The following is a 17,478-nucleotide window of genomic DNA, read 5'->3' on the forward strand; positions in this document are numbered from 1 at the left end:
AGTGATAAATGTTGTATCTTGGTACAATACCAAGAGGACCTGTTATCGCTTTGCTATCTGTGCCAAACAAGACCGATCACGAAAGAGGGGAATTCTCCACGGAGCTGATTACCAAAATGTGTCTTTCGATAAGATACATGACATGAGTTTTAGTACACAGAAACACAGAAGATACTTCCATTTTTCCAACCCGAGGGCACTTTATTTCCTATCTGTTTAAAAATATATTATCAACTAGCACTTATCGCTGAACTACACCGATATCACTTTACATACTCTTCGACAGCACACGCAGTTACGGGCTTCTTTTTATCTCCATCCTTATATTTTCCTTTCGTTTTAGTTCCCTTCACTTTGGACGCAGTTGTAGTAGACGGCGGTACAGCAGCGGTGGCATTCTTTCGTACTCCGTACGCCAGTAGTCGATCGAACTCGTTCGGTTTATCAAGCACCTGCCCGTAAATGGTTTGAAAGTCGAACTGTTTCCCACTAGTTCCACCATACTCCTGTGGCAAAATGTCTGCCGGGATGTACTGATGCAACGATTCCCAGTTGGAATAGTGGAACCGTACCTGATCTTTAATCTTCTTGCTCAGCATCGGATACAGGATGGCAATCGCGGCGTTCATAAACACCGACGAATTAACCACATGGAACTCGATATTCTTCAGCGGCAATAGATCCGTCTTAGCCGATCCTATGCGTATGTTGTGCGGTGTCAGAAAGCGGAAACTCTTGAGCGAGTACCCGCTCATATCGATCAGACAGGTAACACCGTTTTCGAGCGTATCGAGCTCGTTTAGCATCAGCTCGAACCAGATGTCATCCAGATTGGCCAAATCCGTCACGGCCATGTTGGAAAAATCAATTGCTCCCAGCCGGGTCACAAACACGCGCCGTCCGCGCCGATCGCGGCGTTCCAGTGTAAACTTTACGTTACGATTTAACAGCTCGCTGTACGTAGCGATCGGTTTGTGAAAGAACCATTCCGGGTTCGCTTCCTGGTGGAATAACATTAGAGACAAGTTTAGCATGCGTTGTGGATGTTTTTGTTATGTGTTCCGATAGCAACGATTTTCACCTTCAACTTGATGAGCTTTACGATGCGTTCAAATGCTTCCTCAACGTCCCAATCGCAACAGAACAGAAAACGGCACAGGAAAAGATCGTCCGTTCTTCGATTACAGTCATCGTAGTCTAGGAAGAAAGAATCAAAATACTAAAATTAGTCCATGATGGAATTGGTAATATCTTTCAAGGTATCTAAAACCGGTTAGATAAAACAGCATGCATGAGCTATGTTTTGCATCGCAACACATATTTGTCTGTTCCCGGTTTGGTTCGTTGAACAGAGAAATTTGAACAATATGAAAAATATGTTTGCTCATTTTTTAACTTGTAACGCTTTGTAATAGTAAGAATAGAACCTTAACGATATTCATTCAAATCAGTTCTAATGGAAGTAAATGTAAACAAACGAGTTCTCAATGTCATTGGAATACATTACAAATTCACGAAAGCATTCAAGCTGGAGCTAATATTTTCAATTCACCTCTCGGTTGTGTATATTATCTGACTAATCGTTCAACTCCGTCAGACTGATTCACCTCACCACAAAGTACCTCGTAGACATCGATGGGCATTCCACTTGAAGACACAGCTCCACTTGTGAACGGGTGTCTCCCACCTACTAGCGTCGACCGCGCGTCCCTGACAGTGACCGCATGCTTGTCTCGCGTCATCGCTGTTTCATGGCACGCAAGAAGGGCAAACTGCTCGTTTGCGATGGCCAGTGTTATGTTTCGTTAATGATACGCTACCCAAAAATGGTAAACGTCGTTGTGCGCCTTATTGAACGTCCATCAAGCAGGTGACGAGCAAATCGTGCTTACGATTGAGTTATTAACTAATAGTTTGGCACCAATTGGCACCAAGAAGATCACGAGCAGTTGCTAACTGCTTCATTTAACGCGTGTCTGTCCAGTGACCGTCGTTTGATGAGGCTCAGTAATAACAAAATGTTTAAAAGTATCGTTAGCTTAAAAAATAAAGTAACGATGAAACGATTTCCTTCATTTTATGATCATTCATTATAATATACACTTCCTAATAAAGCATTTCCTTCATAGAAATTACCTACCCTATTGTTGCATTTGACAAAGTTTACAATCACATACAATGGAAATGCAATGTAACGCTTTCACTGTAGAGAAATGCATTCGATGCACTTATTGGAGTGTGTACTTTCGCTTTCGTGACTCTTCAAGCAGTGGAAGAAAAAACAGATGCAGTTTCTTTTCAATTGTTTATAGGAAGTGTACGGTGATAACTCCGTACCACTCCGTCCTACTACTGGTGCAATATAAAGTGCATCAAGTGCAACGTTGATGCTTCGCGCTCGCTTCCGTCTTCGCGCTTGGTGTCTTCTGCAGCTCTTTGACGAGCTTCAGTACTCGGTCTTTCAAAACGTCACATTTGATATGCAAGCAATTCGTTTCGGATATTGCAAAAGCAATCTCTGGAACGTTGGTACAAATGCTTCAAAAGAGTAACAGAGAAGAAGGTAGTTTAAAAAGACGACAAACCCATCCATTTCAGGCCGGTGGATCCGATATTTCTCACTCCGATCTTTTTCCACCGCCCGCAGCTATCCATCCATTTGCGATTGACATTAAATATGCAACGCTGTTGATAAATATGCTAATAATAGTAAAGGTTTTGTTGGGTTTCCATTCCCTTCCAGCGCTTCTAGGGCCATCCCACTGCGCAAGCGGTTTTTGATCTGACGATCTTAATCACTAATGAATAAATCTACGCACGCATCCAGTTGCATCGTAGCTGTGTCTCAAGAGCTTTCCGGCATGGGTGCGTATGGTTTAGTATGGGTTTTTTTTAGTCTCTTATTCAACTTCCCTTCTACACACTCTCAATGTCATACCGGAGTAGCGTTACCATCACCAAAAAGCAACATCAAGCTTAGGCCACTTACTTTGAATCAACTTGCGCAGTTCGTTGATCTTCTTTAGACGTTCGGGCTGATCCGCGAAAAGGGTCACTGGGGCATTGTTGTCGGTGACTTCTTCCGTCAAGTCCTTGCCATTTGGCATACTTTTCGTAACCGCTTTTATTTCCGGCATGATCGGATAACAACGACGATGACGTGTGGCTGTGGAGAAGAAACCAAAACGGAAGTAAAGATAAGGAAGGTTTCGAACAAATAAATTACGATTAAAATTCTAGACACGTGTTTTCGTAGTTAGTGGTAAACAAATCGTCATATGAAATAGATTAAGAAGGGGATTTACTGGGGACGTTCATAAGAATCAACACATGCGTATTGTATCTCCTGCTTCTGCTACATTAATGTTCAGGTTTGGCCTTGGCTGAAGGTTAATTATAAAGATTTGTTAGTCTGCCGTATGGTCCAGCGAATGGACCGGGTGAAACGGAACTTATGCCGTTAACAAGGCGTAACAGGTTACCTCCGTATTAACTCTGCTTAGCCACCAATCGAAGAACGTTGAGCCGCTAGAAAAGGAAAAGGTTATTGTCTTTCCAAAAAACCCTGACAAAATTGATTGATTTTTTTATTGTTTCTTAGAACGATTAAGTTACGACCATCGATTTAAAACATCCACTAAAAAATCGATTGTTTTAAAATCAGCACTAATATAAAAAATCGGTTTTTTTTCCACCATAATAGAACACAGGAGAAAATAAAGCATATTTTTCTTTGGTGTAACTATTGGCCGGTCATAATGTCCCGTTTTCCATGAAGGTTAGCATCAGCAGTGAAGCAATCTTTGTGTTTTTAATGACCTTTTTTACACTACCAGCTATCAACTATCGCATCACAGAAACATAAAACAATGTAACCCTTTAACCTGATAATTTTAACATAAAAGTGTGAAAAATTCATTACGCCTCGTAATCAATCGCTTATTCAGAACTGTCCCGTACAATAGAACACGTTCAATCTCCTGCAGCGATGCAATAACGCATTGTGAAATCATTTAATTTACACCTTCACAAACAAAGCGCAGCTTTTGATCTTTATTATTTATGTCCCTTACTAACTTCCACTACAGGCATTAAAGCAGACAAAAGCAGCAGTAAACATGTAGCTACAAAGTGGCGATTGTTGTTGACGGTATTCGAGGCAATCTGCAAGTCTGCGTATTCTTCTGCCCAAGGTTTTAATGTTTAAACTAACCACAAGCAGGTTTGAGCTAGAAATAAGACATTCTCATTTTGGTACTGCTTTATTAGAGCTTGTTTTCTGCATTAACCTTGTCCTCTCAGGGAGAACGAGATGATAAGATTTACCAAAATGCTGTGGTACTATTTTTTTTATGCAATAAAAACATTTATTTGCCTAACCGTTTTCTTCGATTATTTGTTGCACTTCTTATTCGCTATTGTCCTTAGCAGCTGATGGAATGCTTGGTGGAATGCTTAATATTGTAAGTAGAAAATGAAACGATAGCGAAAGTTGTACTAACGTTGAATAGCAAGCAGCTAGCGCTTATGCAAGGTCAGCGGGACGGTCCGGACCTACCAGGTACCCTACCAGGTTGACTTACAATCTCCACCAACCAGGCAAGCGCCACTATGCGCGTAGAACCGCACTTAAAATGCCGACTGTGCGCTTATTTTCGGCAAACGGTGTCCAACTGCTTCGAAAGCAGTAATTTTGTGGCCTCCCAGTGCACTTATGCTGGTGGCTCTTACAGATAGAGACACATTTCAAAAATTATACACTATGTTGCTGCATAGCAAAGGGGCTTGGCCGAAGCTAAATTCCTATTGAGAAAGGTAGTTTAAAACGTCGTTAACACTGCACTACGTAATTAAATTTGCAGGCATAATTAAAAGAGTTTGAATTCACAAGCACTACAGGTGCCTCAAGACGACACAATTTGGGCGGCACGTACATCACGAATAAAAGGTAACCTTTAATCCACAAGATGAAGTTAGGCAATGAAACGTTTTTGTATGTCTATGTCTTTTTTTGTGCAAATCATCTTCCTACGATATACACGCACATGGCACTTGGAACAACCTTCACGGCTTCCTTTTAGACAGAGAACTATTCATTGGCTGTTTCTTAATGTTACGAGTCAAATGCTAAACCATTCTTCCGTTAATTCCGCTAGATCACAATAACCTCAATACTGTAACAACACTCATTCTTCTATTCGTTTCCAATAAAATTTAAAATCACACAAACAAAAAGTGAAACCATTAAACTCATCGTACATCTATCGCCGTTGCATAATTTGTTACTCATTAACGGATATGCTCGTAGCTTCACTCGATTTCGTTTTCACTAGCGGTTGATTACGAACTACCCTAAAACCAACGCTTTTGGGCCGGACACCGGCACCAAAAATAACACACGAGTCAGCATACAAAAAGGATCGCTTTGGGATATCCCTTTTACGGCCAGCAGCTGGGTTTGTTTGGATTTTGTTTGTAGACAGTCAGAGAGAGAGAGAGGGACTGGAACGGGGCAGCTTTCGAATTGACACACATTTGTTTTTTTTTTGGTCCCTTTATGTCTTTGTCCACCAACCTAATATAAACACTACTGAATATTTCCAAGGGCGCACGGTGTGTCCGCGCTTTGATAAGCCACACTTTAACCAGCGGAGAGAACGAGAGACTTCGATGCAACCGATAACGAGGAACCCGCCTAAAACGCTGTCCCTTTAAAGATCGGGTTCGACGATTTTTAAGCCACACTTACCGGTTTCTCTCCACTAGTTCGAAACACAAAATAACACTTTGATATCTTCCGCTTCACTGTACCGTACCGAACGACGGACACGATCCGAATGTGGGCTACCGACACGCGTCACGAAGGTTTTATTCCGCGCACGCTTCCAAACGCTGACGTTTGCTGCACACACACTAAGCGTTTTTTGTTTGATGTATGATACTAGAAACCAAAATGCAATCTTTGCAATTTGTGTTTGGTTCATTTTTGCTATATTTTAGTCTTTGAAATAAGGCAGTCGATTTTTGATCAATACGAACAGTTTTTTGATGAAAATAGCACATTTTCGATTCATTCTATGCCGTTGAACGAGTTCAACGAACAATGGTAGACAGCTGGGAGACTTGTGCATTTATTCCACTCGATGTTGTTATGGATGCAGTGGATGGCTCATCAAAGAATCCTTCTTAATTCCAGAGGGCCTCAAGCTTGTTACTCTGGGACCTGCAAATGAATGTCCACCCTCCGGTCAGCAGTTTGAAAATAAGCAACCCTCTATGTAATTGTTAGACATTTTTTCACGACCCATTCCAGGGGGGGGCCTCTAACGAAATGTACCCCTCCCGTAAGCAGTTTTAAAATCAGTAACCGGAGTATTTGTTCTATGTCCACGACCATCACTCCCTCTTGGCAATGTTGATACTTAAAGCCACAGCACAATCTTAGTGTAACATGGGAGCTTTATCCGCCTCTGTATGGAGGGTATCATCACATTTTGGCGAGAATGGTACATTTTGGTAGATAAAGAGAGGAACAGAGGGAGGGATGGGAATAAACGCATGAATGGGATGGGAATAAAAGGAAATGAATGAAATTGGGTATATTTCAGATATTATTTATTCATTTATTTCAGATAACATTTATTTCCTATTTATTTCTTGTTTTTTTATAGAAACGGCATGATGCTTACGTTTAATCACTGCACTGTAAGCGTTGAAATTATTCAACTGACAGCTTTGCACTGCACTGTAAAATATTGCCACGCGTTGAAATCATTCAACTGACAGCATTTGAATCTTTTCACACACGTGTTGAAATATTTCACACAATTGCAATTTGTAACAGCAACTCACGATTTTTTTAAATTATTATAAGCTATTTTTGTATCTTACAATGTTTTTATAAAAAGTTTTAAAATATTAAGCTGTTTAATTTTTTTTATATTCATATATTTATTTTCATAGTCAAAGGTATGGCTTACATCTTATAAAATATCTTTTAAATAAGTTCGTTTCTGTGAAAAAATATATGTATATCACACTATCTATTCCCCTGTTTGCGAACCTGTATGCACAAATTTGTAGTTTGCTTACTACATACTACCTTGTACTACCGAATTAACGGCATTTAATTCCCAAACGCTATCTTCTCTTCTGTACTGATATGGACAGAAACAGTCTCTTCGAAGTCCCTGTATTTCCATTTCAATCTTCCACCAGCGGTTCCGACACATATCCCAGCTGTTGCAGCTCATCAACAACCTTCTCATTCCGGCTCAAGTGTTCCAACCAGTAGGTGTACGGGTATTCCGGTTTAGTGCCACCGTAACGTTCGGGTAGCGCCTCCGGATCGATATATTTATGTAGTGAGGCACGATCCGTACCGTGGAAGAACAGCCGCTGTCGCATCTTGTCCGTCAGCAAGGGTTTAAAGATCTGGAACACTGTATCGAACACCCAACCCTGATTGACAATGTGGATTTGGCTCGTCCGCTGCGGCATACTGGTGGCAAGAAGGGCTAACATTTTCTGTGCTACGGCGGGCGTAAGATTCCAGGCGTGGTTCAACGTGAGACCCTCCAGATCCATGATGCCTATGCCGCCCAGAACCTGCGACTGCGGTTCAAGCGAGCCTACTTCCAGCAACAGCATCGTAGCACGGAACAGATCCACGATCGGTATCTTGGACGGGCGCCATTTACCAAATTTGAAGCAAATCACGCGCCGACCCTCCTGATCGCGGTACGGCGAAATGGAGATGATGTCGTCGTCTCCGAGCGAGCGTAGCGACATTGGATTAACGTTCTCGTAAAACTCCGGATTACTCTCGCGGAAGGCATAGTAGCGTACCATTAAATTGTAGGAATGGTGCACGTTCCAGAACCGGGCCCGTAGGAATTTTATCAAATAGTCGTCATCCACCCGATGAGGAATGCATTCACCCTTTTCTGAAAAGTATCGAAAACCGGTGTAAAAGCGTTACAATTACCAAGGGGAAGTGTTACGTATTTTTTACTCACCATAAATCATGTCCCGCAGTTCTTCGATTAACAAACTCGTTCTGTCCGGATCTTCACCCTGCACTCGAGCGACCTCCGCTACTTTGGGTGGAAGCTGCCGCTCCATGTACAGTTTGTGCATAACTCCATCCGGTTCTGGCATTCTGCACACAATCTTCGGACCCTTCCACAAGCGACAAGCGGTATATCTTGGAGCAGGTATGGAAACTTGTTTCTTCACCTAAATGCAAAGCACAACACATAAAATATTACACATCAACATAAACTAGTATATTCTTGCAGTATTTATGCGGTGGATTCTCTGGTATAGGTTTGTTTACAAACAACGGTTATGCAACAAAGTTGGCTTCTGAACCGGAACGACGCACATAAGAAAGCACGCGCACAGTTGATGCAGATAGGCATTAATTAGTAAGCAACAGATTAAACTTTAATTCGCTTTTGATTTCTCCTATATTCAGCCTTCATCAATTAGTATATCTTTCTGTACTCTGTTCTTCACCAACAAAATATGCACCATCGTTAGGAACTTATTTACAAACACACATTTAACCCATGACACCACACATAGTAGTAAGTTGAAAAAGATTCTTAATAATCAACTACCATTTTGCTGCAATTTTAATCTCGTTTTGCACGAATAAACTTGTATGCACCGCAAGAAACGAACGTTGCGTAGGGTCTGTGTGACGGTTAGCGACTGATCGATGCGGCCGAACAATTTCGGAACCGACCATTTTCCCTTCTCCGAACCATCCGAAGCCGACTACTTAACGTTGCTGCCAAGTGGTGCCCATTTCGTTTCGCGGTCAATGACAAATTTTTCTACACACGTTGTATAAGTGCAGTAGTGCCCTGCAGGCAGGGACAGAATTTTCATCAACAACGCCATGATGACAAGTGGACAACTGAGTCGTCCGTTCACTGACCGCAGCTCATACCGTACTGAACCGTTGATCAATTATGATTCCCAATGTTGAGGTAGTCTTGAGAGATGTGTTGGTACGTGCAAGGCATAATGAAGCCGCGCCAGTGTTGGAAAAGGTACACCCGCGGCGACTTTCCGGTTTTGCTCCACTGGGTTAGCCCTTCGAGCAGCAGACAACTAAAAATTTGTGACGTTACCGGCGATCACAAGGCCATTACCGGTGATACTATATATCAATCATATCAAAAATTCGTTGCTGAAAATGTATACGAATGATTTTTTCTAATCTCATTTTAAAATCAGTTACAGTCTAGGTTCGACTCACATCGTTCTCATCCGTTACCAACTAAACGAAACACCACAATACTTGTGATTACATCGTTCCATCGTTTACATCGTGTACAACGTTTCGAGCGGAAATAAATTGATGTCCACAAATAACGCTACGGCGGAACATTTACGTCAACAATATACCGTGCGTCTTCGGTTAATGCAAATCATCAATACTATCCATCATTTCCGCTCAATGACGGAACCGATGAAGTGGACTCTCAGGGAGACGCCATACTTGAACGCCTAGTAGTTGAAGAATTGTTTGCGCATGATTTCCACAGTTGCTTAGACTGTAATTATTCGTTTTTCGAAAGTATGATAAAAAATTGCATATTCCATAATATGCCATTTTGAATTGTGTTCTAAATATTTTTGATAACTCACTTCAAATAAAAAAAATCAACTAAAAGATCTTTTTGTATAAAATATTATCATAACAATGTAGAATGTATAGCTCACTCAACTTCGCTCAACTCAAATTCGCATTAAAATACAACAATTTTATAAATTTTGCTAAATATTGCAAATGCCTTATGAGATTGACAATTTTATACATTTTTTTAAATTATTTTTTATTCTTTTTTTATTTAAAGCATTACTTGAGTGAAAAGAAACTTATTTGAACCAATTGGCATTAAAATAAATCAATTTAATTTTTTTTGCAAAATTTCCCAAAAAAACGTAAGGGGTAAGCCTTATGAAATTTTCGAGTTGAAAATTTTTTTTCTGATTTTTTATTCTTTTTTTATTTAAAGCATTATTTGAGTGAAAAGAAACTTATTGCAACAAATTCGCATTCAAATATATCACATTTAAAAATTTTGCTAAATTGCTCAAAAATGAGGAAAATTTTACATTTTCTCAAACAGAGTATGGAACTTGGTTCCTCGAATAACTTCTGGCACAGACATCTGAGGGCATGGCCGTCCAAGAAGAAAATGTAGCCATTGGTGCCATCTATAGACCACAGGATAAAGATTGGCGATCCGTTGGATACCGACCGAGTTATAGGCAAAACTTGGTGCAAAAATGAGGAAAATTTTACGTTTTCTCAACAGGGTATGGAACTTGGTTCCTCGAATAACTTCTGGCACAGACATCTGAGAGCATGGCTGTCCAAGAAGAAAATGTAGCCATTGGTGCCATCTATCGAACACAGGTTAAAGATTGGCAATCCGTTGAATACCGACCGAGTTATAGGCAAAACTTGGTGCAAAAATGAGCCTTAGTAAATTTTCATTTTTTTGAATTTTTTGATTTTTTTATTATTTTTCACTCTTTTTTTTATTTAAATCATTACTTGAGTGAAAAGAAACACATTGCAACCAATTGGCATTAAAATAAATCAATTTCATTTTTTTTGCAAAATTTCTCAAAAAAAACGTAAGGGGTAAGCCTTATGAAATTTTCGAGTAAAATTTTTTTTTAAAATTTTTTTCTGATTTTTAATTCTTTTTTTAAATTAAAGCATTATTTGAGTGAAAAGAAACTTATTGCAACAAATTCGCATTCAAATATATCACATTTAAAAATTTTGCTAAATTGCTCAAAAATGAGGAAAATTTTACATTTTCTCAAACAGAGTATGGAACTTGGTTCCTCGAATAACTTCTGGCACAGACATCTGAGGGCATGGCCGTCCAAGAAGAAAATGTAGCCATTGGTGCCATCTATAGACCACAGGATAAAGATTGGCGATCCGTTGGATACCGACCGAGTTATAGGCAAAACTTGGTGCAAAAATGAGGAAAATTTTACGTTTTCTCAACAGGGTATGGAACTTGGTTCCTCGAATAACTTCTGGCACAGACATCTGAGAGCATGGCTGTCCAAGAAGAAAATGTAGCCATTGGTGCCATCTATCGAACACAGGTTAAAGATTGGCAATCCGTTGAATACCGACCGAGTTATAGGCAAAACTTGGTGCAAAAATGAGCCTGAGTAAATTTTCATTTTTTTGAATTTTTTGATTTTTTTATTATTTTTCACTCTTTTTTTTATTTAAATCATTACTTGAGTGAAAAGAAACACATTGCAACCAATTGGCATTAAAATAAATCAATTTCATTTTTTTTGCAAAATTTCTCAAAAAAAACGTAAGGGGTAAGCCTTATGAAATTTTCGAGTAAAATTTTTTTTTAAAATTTTTTTCTGATTTTTAATTCTTTTTTTAATTTAAAGCATTATTTGAGTGAAAAGAAACTTATTGCAACAAATTCGCATTAAAATAAATCAATTTTTTTTTTCTAAATTTCTAAAAAAAGCTAAGAATATAGCCATAGAAAATTTTCAAATTTTTACAACTCTTTTTTTTATTTAAAGCACTCTTTTTCTTTATAAGTACTCTTTTTACAACTCGACTCACCACGGCTACATGCTTCGACTCATGAGTGAGTAAGTGAAAAAAGTGTCGCTAAAACTCCTCGTGGTGAGTGAACGAAATTCGTTCAATACAACGTTTCAACTCACTATCTCACTCTTACTCACTTTGCACATCTCTAATACAGTAGTCAGGGCGACGGTCGAGAATCCATCGCTGATTTGTGACTACCTCATCCGTGCGACCTCTGGCCACTCTAGTGCTGCTCTCGATGTGAAACTGGTTTAGCATCTCTAGTACAACCGGCTTATTGGGTGGCTTTCTAGATTGTTAGATGCATTTAGAAACGCATGCAAGCCATGACGCTGAACTTGCACACTACGCGTACCATCATCACTATATCAAGGTGGTCCGGTGCGTGCATTGCCACATACTACGACTTGGGAGCGACACAACTTGCTCCACAAAGTATGTACACGTTAAGGGTGTTGAACTTCAATGCAAACTCGAATCGGTTCCCCTTGGATATGCGTTTGGCCTAATTTTTGTGGGTTCGCCTTCAAACCGAAATATAATCCAATAGAATACCAAACAAATTGCATTAACGGCTAGCCTAATGTACCTCCTACGTATGTACTGACTACTGGCTACTGACCTTACACTCCACCCTCCACAGTACACACGGCCCACGAATGGGACAATCGATCTGAACTATGTATACGCCGTTTGCATGCAGAGAACCTCATTACTCCCTTCGATGTCACCCCCAACAGATGTCGAGTCTCTTCGAACAGTACAATTACAATTATCACCATCACCCCCTCATGTACCGTGAACGTACAAAGTGCGTATGAATTTTCTCCTGTTCAAGTTTGCGCATAAAAAACCTGCTCCAAATCTGGGCCAATCATGCGTGAGCGAGATGGAAATAACGCCATCGAACGCTGCAGCTTGCATCTCCAGTGTGCATATGCATCGAGTAACGGCATTATGCGGTCATGTAACGGACAGACACAGCTGCTAAAGCAAGATTCCCTACAGCTAGACCGAGTCTTCTAATTATCCTGATTCCGGATTAGATGCATCTCTGGAGGTGGCCTTTCAGCAAAGTTGCAAACGGTATAAATGACGCACAAAATGGGGGATATAATTTCCACTTTCGTGTGTTTCCGCGTAACAGAGAGCCTATTTCACTGAGTGGAGCCTATTAATTTGGGACGATGCGATTGCATGCCGACTGCTCGCTAACGTTTCCGTAGCGTCAGTTTGGTTAGATCGAACAGATCAGTTGACCATCTTGATTATCTAGCGTTTGGTGGGTAACTTGTAACGTTCGTTGTTCGATGCCAGTGTCATGAAAGGTCTGAAGGGTTGGAAATTAGTTCCCTTTAATAGCGGAGGTTCATTACAGCCTGTTAACAGACACGCACTGCTATCGATAATTCGATCGATCATTACGATGAGTAAAATTATGATACCCATTATCCATTACCGTTTGTGTCGGAATGTGTCTAGGCGTCAGTGTATGTACCTGTTGTTTCGATGCCTTCACACAGGATCCCGACTTCCAACCCACCATAGGAGTTGCCTTTCGTGTAGCGACATTCATCGTGGACAATATTCACGAAAACAAAAATCACACGATCACGTTTCACTACTTCACTCCGCTGACACTGGCGAATCGATAGAAGAAAGCACACGTTTTCGAAGTTGGAGATCAGATCCTGAACTGAATTTCTAGCATGATGTAGACCAATTCTCCACCTCGAAACACACCTGGATCTCTGGGGTTCTGCCACATACACAGCTAGACCCACCCAATCCGTGGATACCGGTGTCTGAGGAACGCGTGGTCCAAACGGGTTTTTCTCCTTCCGTGGAGCATGAGAGAGACGGCCTACGAAAAGGGGATCTTATCAAGTGCCATGTACACAGCGGAGGAGTTCATCTCTGTCGAACCATCCTCATGCTGAAGAACTGTCCAAGGTCGCATGCTGTTTCAGTACGTATACGGAATGCGTTGAAACGGATTTCCCGTCAACAGTGCGTAAAACTTGTTTGCAGAAAGAAATGAGATATCAACACTGTTAAGAAGAAATTATGAGTACAGGAAGTCGATTCGATTGAATTAATTGGTTTTGCTTTCTGTTCTCGATCTGGCTGTATATAAAGAGCAACACAAAAGGAAATTAAACAAAGGAAAGTAAAGTAGAATAAGAAACATTTGCATGGTATAGTTTGCTCCAGCAAAGCACGTATTACCGCCGATGGTTATGGTTCGTTGACAGAGCGATTCAAACAGTTGCGAAATGTTATGTTTTTATTGCTGTACGAATAGTAAAACACAGAAACGTGATGTTGCTGTGAAAAATATGAACTAGATTGAGCTTCTTAAAAAATATTTCATTTGTGATTGCTTTTTCTTTTACTTGCTACTGAGTTAAGTTATCTCAACTTTTCTGCCCTTTTTTCTGTCTTATTCAAAATTTATAGCGCCATTTATAGATTCATTAATTAAATTAGCTTATCATATAAACGTGTGGCGAATTCTAACTAGACAAGCTATAAACTAATAATGAGTTTCTTGTGAAGTCGTTCGTTGCTGATACGGTCACTCCTACGAAGTGTTACAATATTCAAATTATCATATCTACCAAATAGTTCTGGTTTTGCTATTTCTTCTTCAGGTTGTATAAACCGGTGTCGGCTGTCTAGTCAGAATCTGAATTCTATCCAAAAGAAAAAGAGAAACAAAAACCCTCATAAAGGCACACTGAACCAGCGTTATGATGACCTTAAACTTCAGTGACTCGTTCAGTTCCCATAAAAGAGGGAAACCCGATCCCGAAACAATAGGACAGATATATTCACCACCGGCAGTGATCGTCCATCAGGCAACAACGAACAATAACATACAGAAAAACACCCCACTCCATTAGCGGCGTAAATGGAGCTTGCTCGGAGATGACAATATGTACGCGTACGGATCCCGCGCGACATTTGCGGTCCGTCACACGCGATCACATAAAACTGCAACACAGTGGCGAAAAACAAAACAACAAACTGGCAACAAAAAGAACCTTAACGTGAACTAGTTGAACTTTACTGTCCGGAACACCATACCTAACAACGATTAGCCCATTTGGTAGAACGCTAATGAGTCACAACGCGCGTGGGAGTACAAACAATCCATCCGATTCATTCCGGCCGGCCGTATTTGTTCGGCCATAGTTTGTTACTATCACGTTGAGTTCTCGTTGCGGGATGTATCGAATATGGGATCGATGTGCGTTTTTCCAAGATTTTAAAGTACATCCGAGACGTACTGACGATGCTTCAAAAATCGTGGCCCTCTCAAGGGTTAGCAATCGGGTTGGAGTTGACTCTTCTTAGAGGTTAATAGCTTTGGCTAACCTTTTGAGATGCTTGAGAAACTGATCAGCTTGGTGATCGGTACCCACTAAACTCCTCACGTTCGTGATCGTATATTAAACGCCCCTTGGTTTAGCTCTTGCACAGAGTAAAGTTCCTTCACGTCCAAGTGTTTCGGTTCTTTTGCGAACAATCGAAGTGTGTCTGGGGTGTAGAACGACGTAGAATCGACGTTATCTATCTTTCATCATCTCAAAACGGTTTGATTGAAAGGTGTGGTGGCTTTATTTAGTGCTTAACGTTGCTTCTACTAAGCCCAACGGCTAAACAGCTGTTATTTATTGACATTTACTGTCCATAATGCTCAAGTTAAAGTGCTATCGAACTTAATAAATTAGGTCACCGATCGGATGTTGCCGTTGGGGATGCTTAAGCCCGTTCTAGCACGTTTGCTTACGATTAGCACGTTGTTTTATGAATAAAGCCGTAGTTGAAACGTACTTAGGAGGAGATTTATCGCTCAATGTGCTTGAAAAAATGGCTTGAAAAATTGTTTAAAAAATACATCATAAACAAGTTCAAAAGTAATAGCAATAAGAGAACAAACGTATTGTGATAAGATGTCGAATGAGTTCCTTTTTCAAGCATCAAGCTCTCATCAAGCGTGCTGACTTGCGCAAATATGATATGCCAGTCCAGTTTAGTCCTGTTCAACTTGATATAATTGCTGGTGTTTGTGTTTTTATGTGCTTCCACAATCACTCTTGAACCAGATGTTTTTATATGATAAATAGGAACAAAAAAATTTCAACAAACACAACGATGACACACCGTTTTGCAACGCGTTAAACATTCGTCCACCGAAACGCACGCACGATGAATATAAAATCCACAAACATGATCCATTTATGCGAGAAGGTACATAGGATAGACCATGAGACAAGCATTTTAACATTTTTTTTGCTGAACTCATAAGTACGAATGTAATATATCAAGAATGCAAATCTCATCTTCAAGAATAAGTTAACCCCTCATTACCATGTGTTAAATTCCATTTTTCACTACCGGTCAACCAACTCCAGAGACGGTTCGCTTGCTCAGCAATAAAAAAGCAGACCGCCAATTAACACGCCATTTTACTATTTGCCGCCTGTCACGACGTCCCTATGTACACAAAGCGACCTCCGACAAGTGGAAGATCATCCCCGGCAGTACATTGGTAATCGAACCTCCCATAGACATGGGTGACTAAGTAAGCAAAGTGCTGTTCTCGAACTATTCCGAGCCAGAATTGTTTGGCTTGGGGAACACGAACCTTCACTTTCACGATCGATGTCACTTGAAGGTAGCCAGCTTCCTCCAGCTAATGCTGCCAGATTGACTCGTTTCCAAGTTCGTCGACAAATACTCCGTAGCCAATAGAACTGGAAAAAGCAATTGCAAGCAGCTATTCCACATTGGAACTATAAATATTCAATTTCAAGGACCACACGAACGTCACCAGACGGACACTCGGCAGTAAGGCTAGCACGGGGCGCCTATCTAGCAGGGATGCTGTGAAAAGTCTATTGACGCAATCAGAACCGATTCCCTGGGTTTGTAAATTTTTAAATCATTTCTAATATCAACTGCCAGCCAGCCATTTGTCATTCCCGCGGACCTCGTCGATTATCGGCCATTTATTTTCTGATGGAATAATGTGGTCGATAAGGAGGATAATTGCGCCACAATCAATTGTACATTCCGCAAAACAAACAATCCTCACCATTAAAAAAGCTGACCAGGGTCACCTGCCCTGTAGACGAAGCACCAACACAAGGCACAGACATTTGAAACGAAGCGTGGTGCGTAAAGCTTCAATCGAGGTCATTTCAGTGATAATCCTTATCAGTAATGTTTTGCTACATTTCTTCACTAAAGTGCACAGTAGTTTCTCGATTGTGACGTTGGACAAACGTTGGAATAAAACGAGGTTACGCGAGTAAATACCATACCTCTCAAATGACCACAGGCTTTGTAGTTCTCCAAATATGTCCGGTAGGAAGTAACCTGATCGTGCGTGAAGCTATGCTTCTCGTGTGTCGCGTGTGGATGTACACTTTGGCACTGTTCGTTGGTGACTAACTGCTAACCGCTCTTGATGTACTTGAGCGTTTGTTTCTGTTCTTTCTCACCGCATACAAATCTCTCCCAGCGCGCAATCACGATCGTGGCCGACGTCAGAAAGCATAAGAAACAAAGCCAAACCAGGAATGCAACAAAGAACCCCACACAAAACAGACACGCACACACACTGATGTGTAATCTCTCCAGAAACCTACAGCAACTGTGGAGTGCACAATGGCCCACACGTTTCTCCAGCAAAACTGTGGAGTCCGACGTTCTTGTTTGGCCAACGTTCTGGCTCGACGCGTCAACACTAACTGAACGCACTCGCGAACGGTTTGTTGCGCCTCTCAGGGGTTTATTATTACGCGCGCTGGTGCTCGCATCCGTCGTGCCGTTCC

At 40.8% G+C, this 17,478-nt stretch overlaps 2 protein-coding genes across 4 annotated transcripts; both read right to left on the minus strand.

The window, feature by feature from the left end:
• Positions 1-175: 175 nt before the first annotated feature.
• LOC125763522 (alpha-tocopherol transfer protein-like) lies at positions 176-5,959 on the minus strand. Its single transcript, XM_049426788.1, has 4 exons — positions 5,750-5,959; positions 2,990-3,166; positions 1,082-1,197; positions 176-1,001 (listed from the first exon to the last, which is right to left on the minus strand). Exons 2-4 carry the CDS (start codon positions 3,135-3,137, stop codon positions 264-266), a joined length of 1,002 nt encoding a protein of 333 aa, XP_049282745.1. The 5' UTR covers positions 3,138-3,166; positions 5,750-5,959; the 3' UTR covers positions 176-263.
• A 973-nt stretch (positions 5,960-6,932) lies between these two features.
• Positions 6,933-17,418, minus strand: LOC125763530 (alpha-tocopherol transfer protein-like). Of its 3 annotated transcripts, none has more exons than XM_049426807.1 (3): positions 16,966-17,418; positions 8,019-8,238; positions 6,933-7,946 (listed from the first exon to the last, which is right to left on the minus strand). In XM_049426807.1, the coding sequence occupies exons 2-3, from the start codon at positions 8,158-8,160 to the stop codon at positions 7,204-7,206; spliced, it is 885 nt and encodes a 294-aa protein (XP_049282764.1). In that variant the 5' UTR covers positions 8,161-8,238; positions 16,966-17,418; the 3' UTR covers positions 6,933-7,203. The 3 variants fall into 3 exon arrangements, with proteins under 3 accessions (XP_049282764.1, XP_049282765.1, XP_049282763.1); XM_049426808.1 differs by having other exon boundaries at positions 17,293-17,409; XM_049426806.1 differs by lacking the exon at positions 16,966-17,418 and adding an exon at positions 8,625-9,247.
• Positions 17,419-17,478: the final 60 nt, after the last annotated feature.

This window comes from Anopheles funestus, chromosome 2RL (genome assembly GCF_943734845.2).
Source record: "Anopheles funestus chromosome 2RL, idAnoFuneDA-416_04, whole genome shotgun sequence".
Lineage (NCBI taxonomy): Eukaryota > Metazoa > Arthropoda > Insecta > Diptera > Culicidae > Anopheles > Anopheles funestus.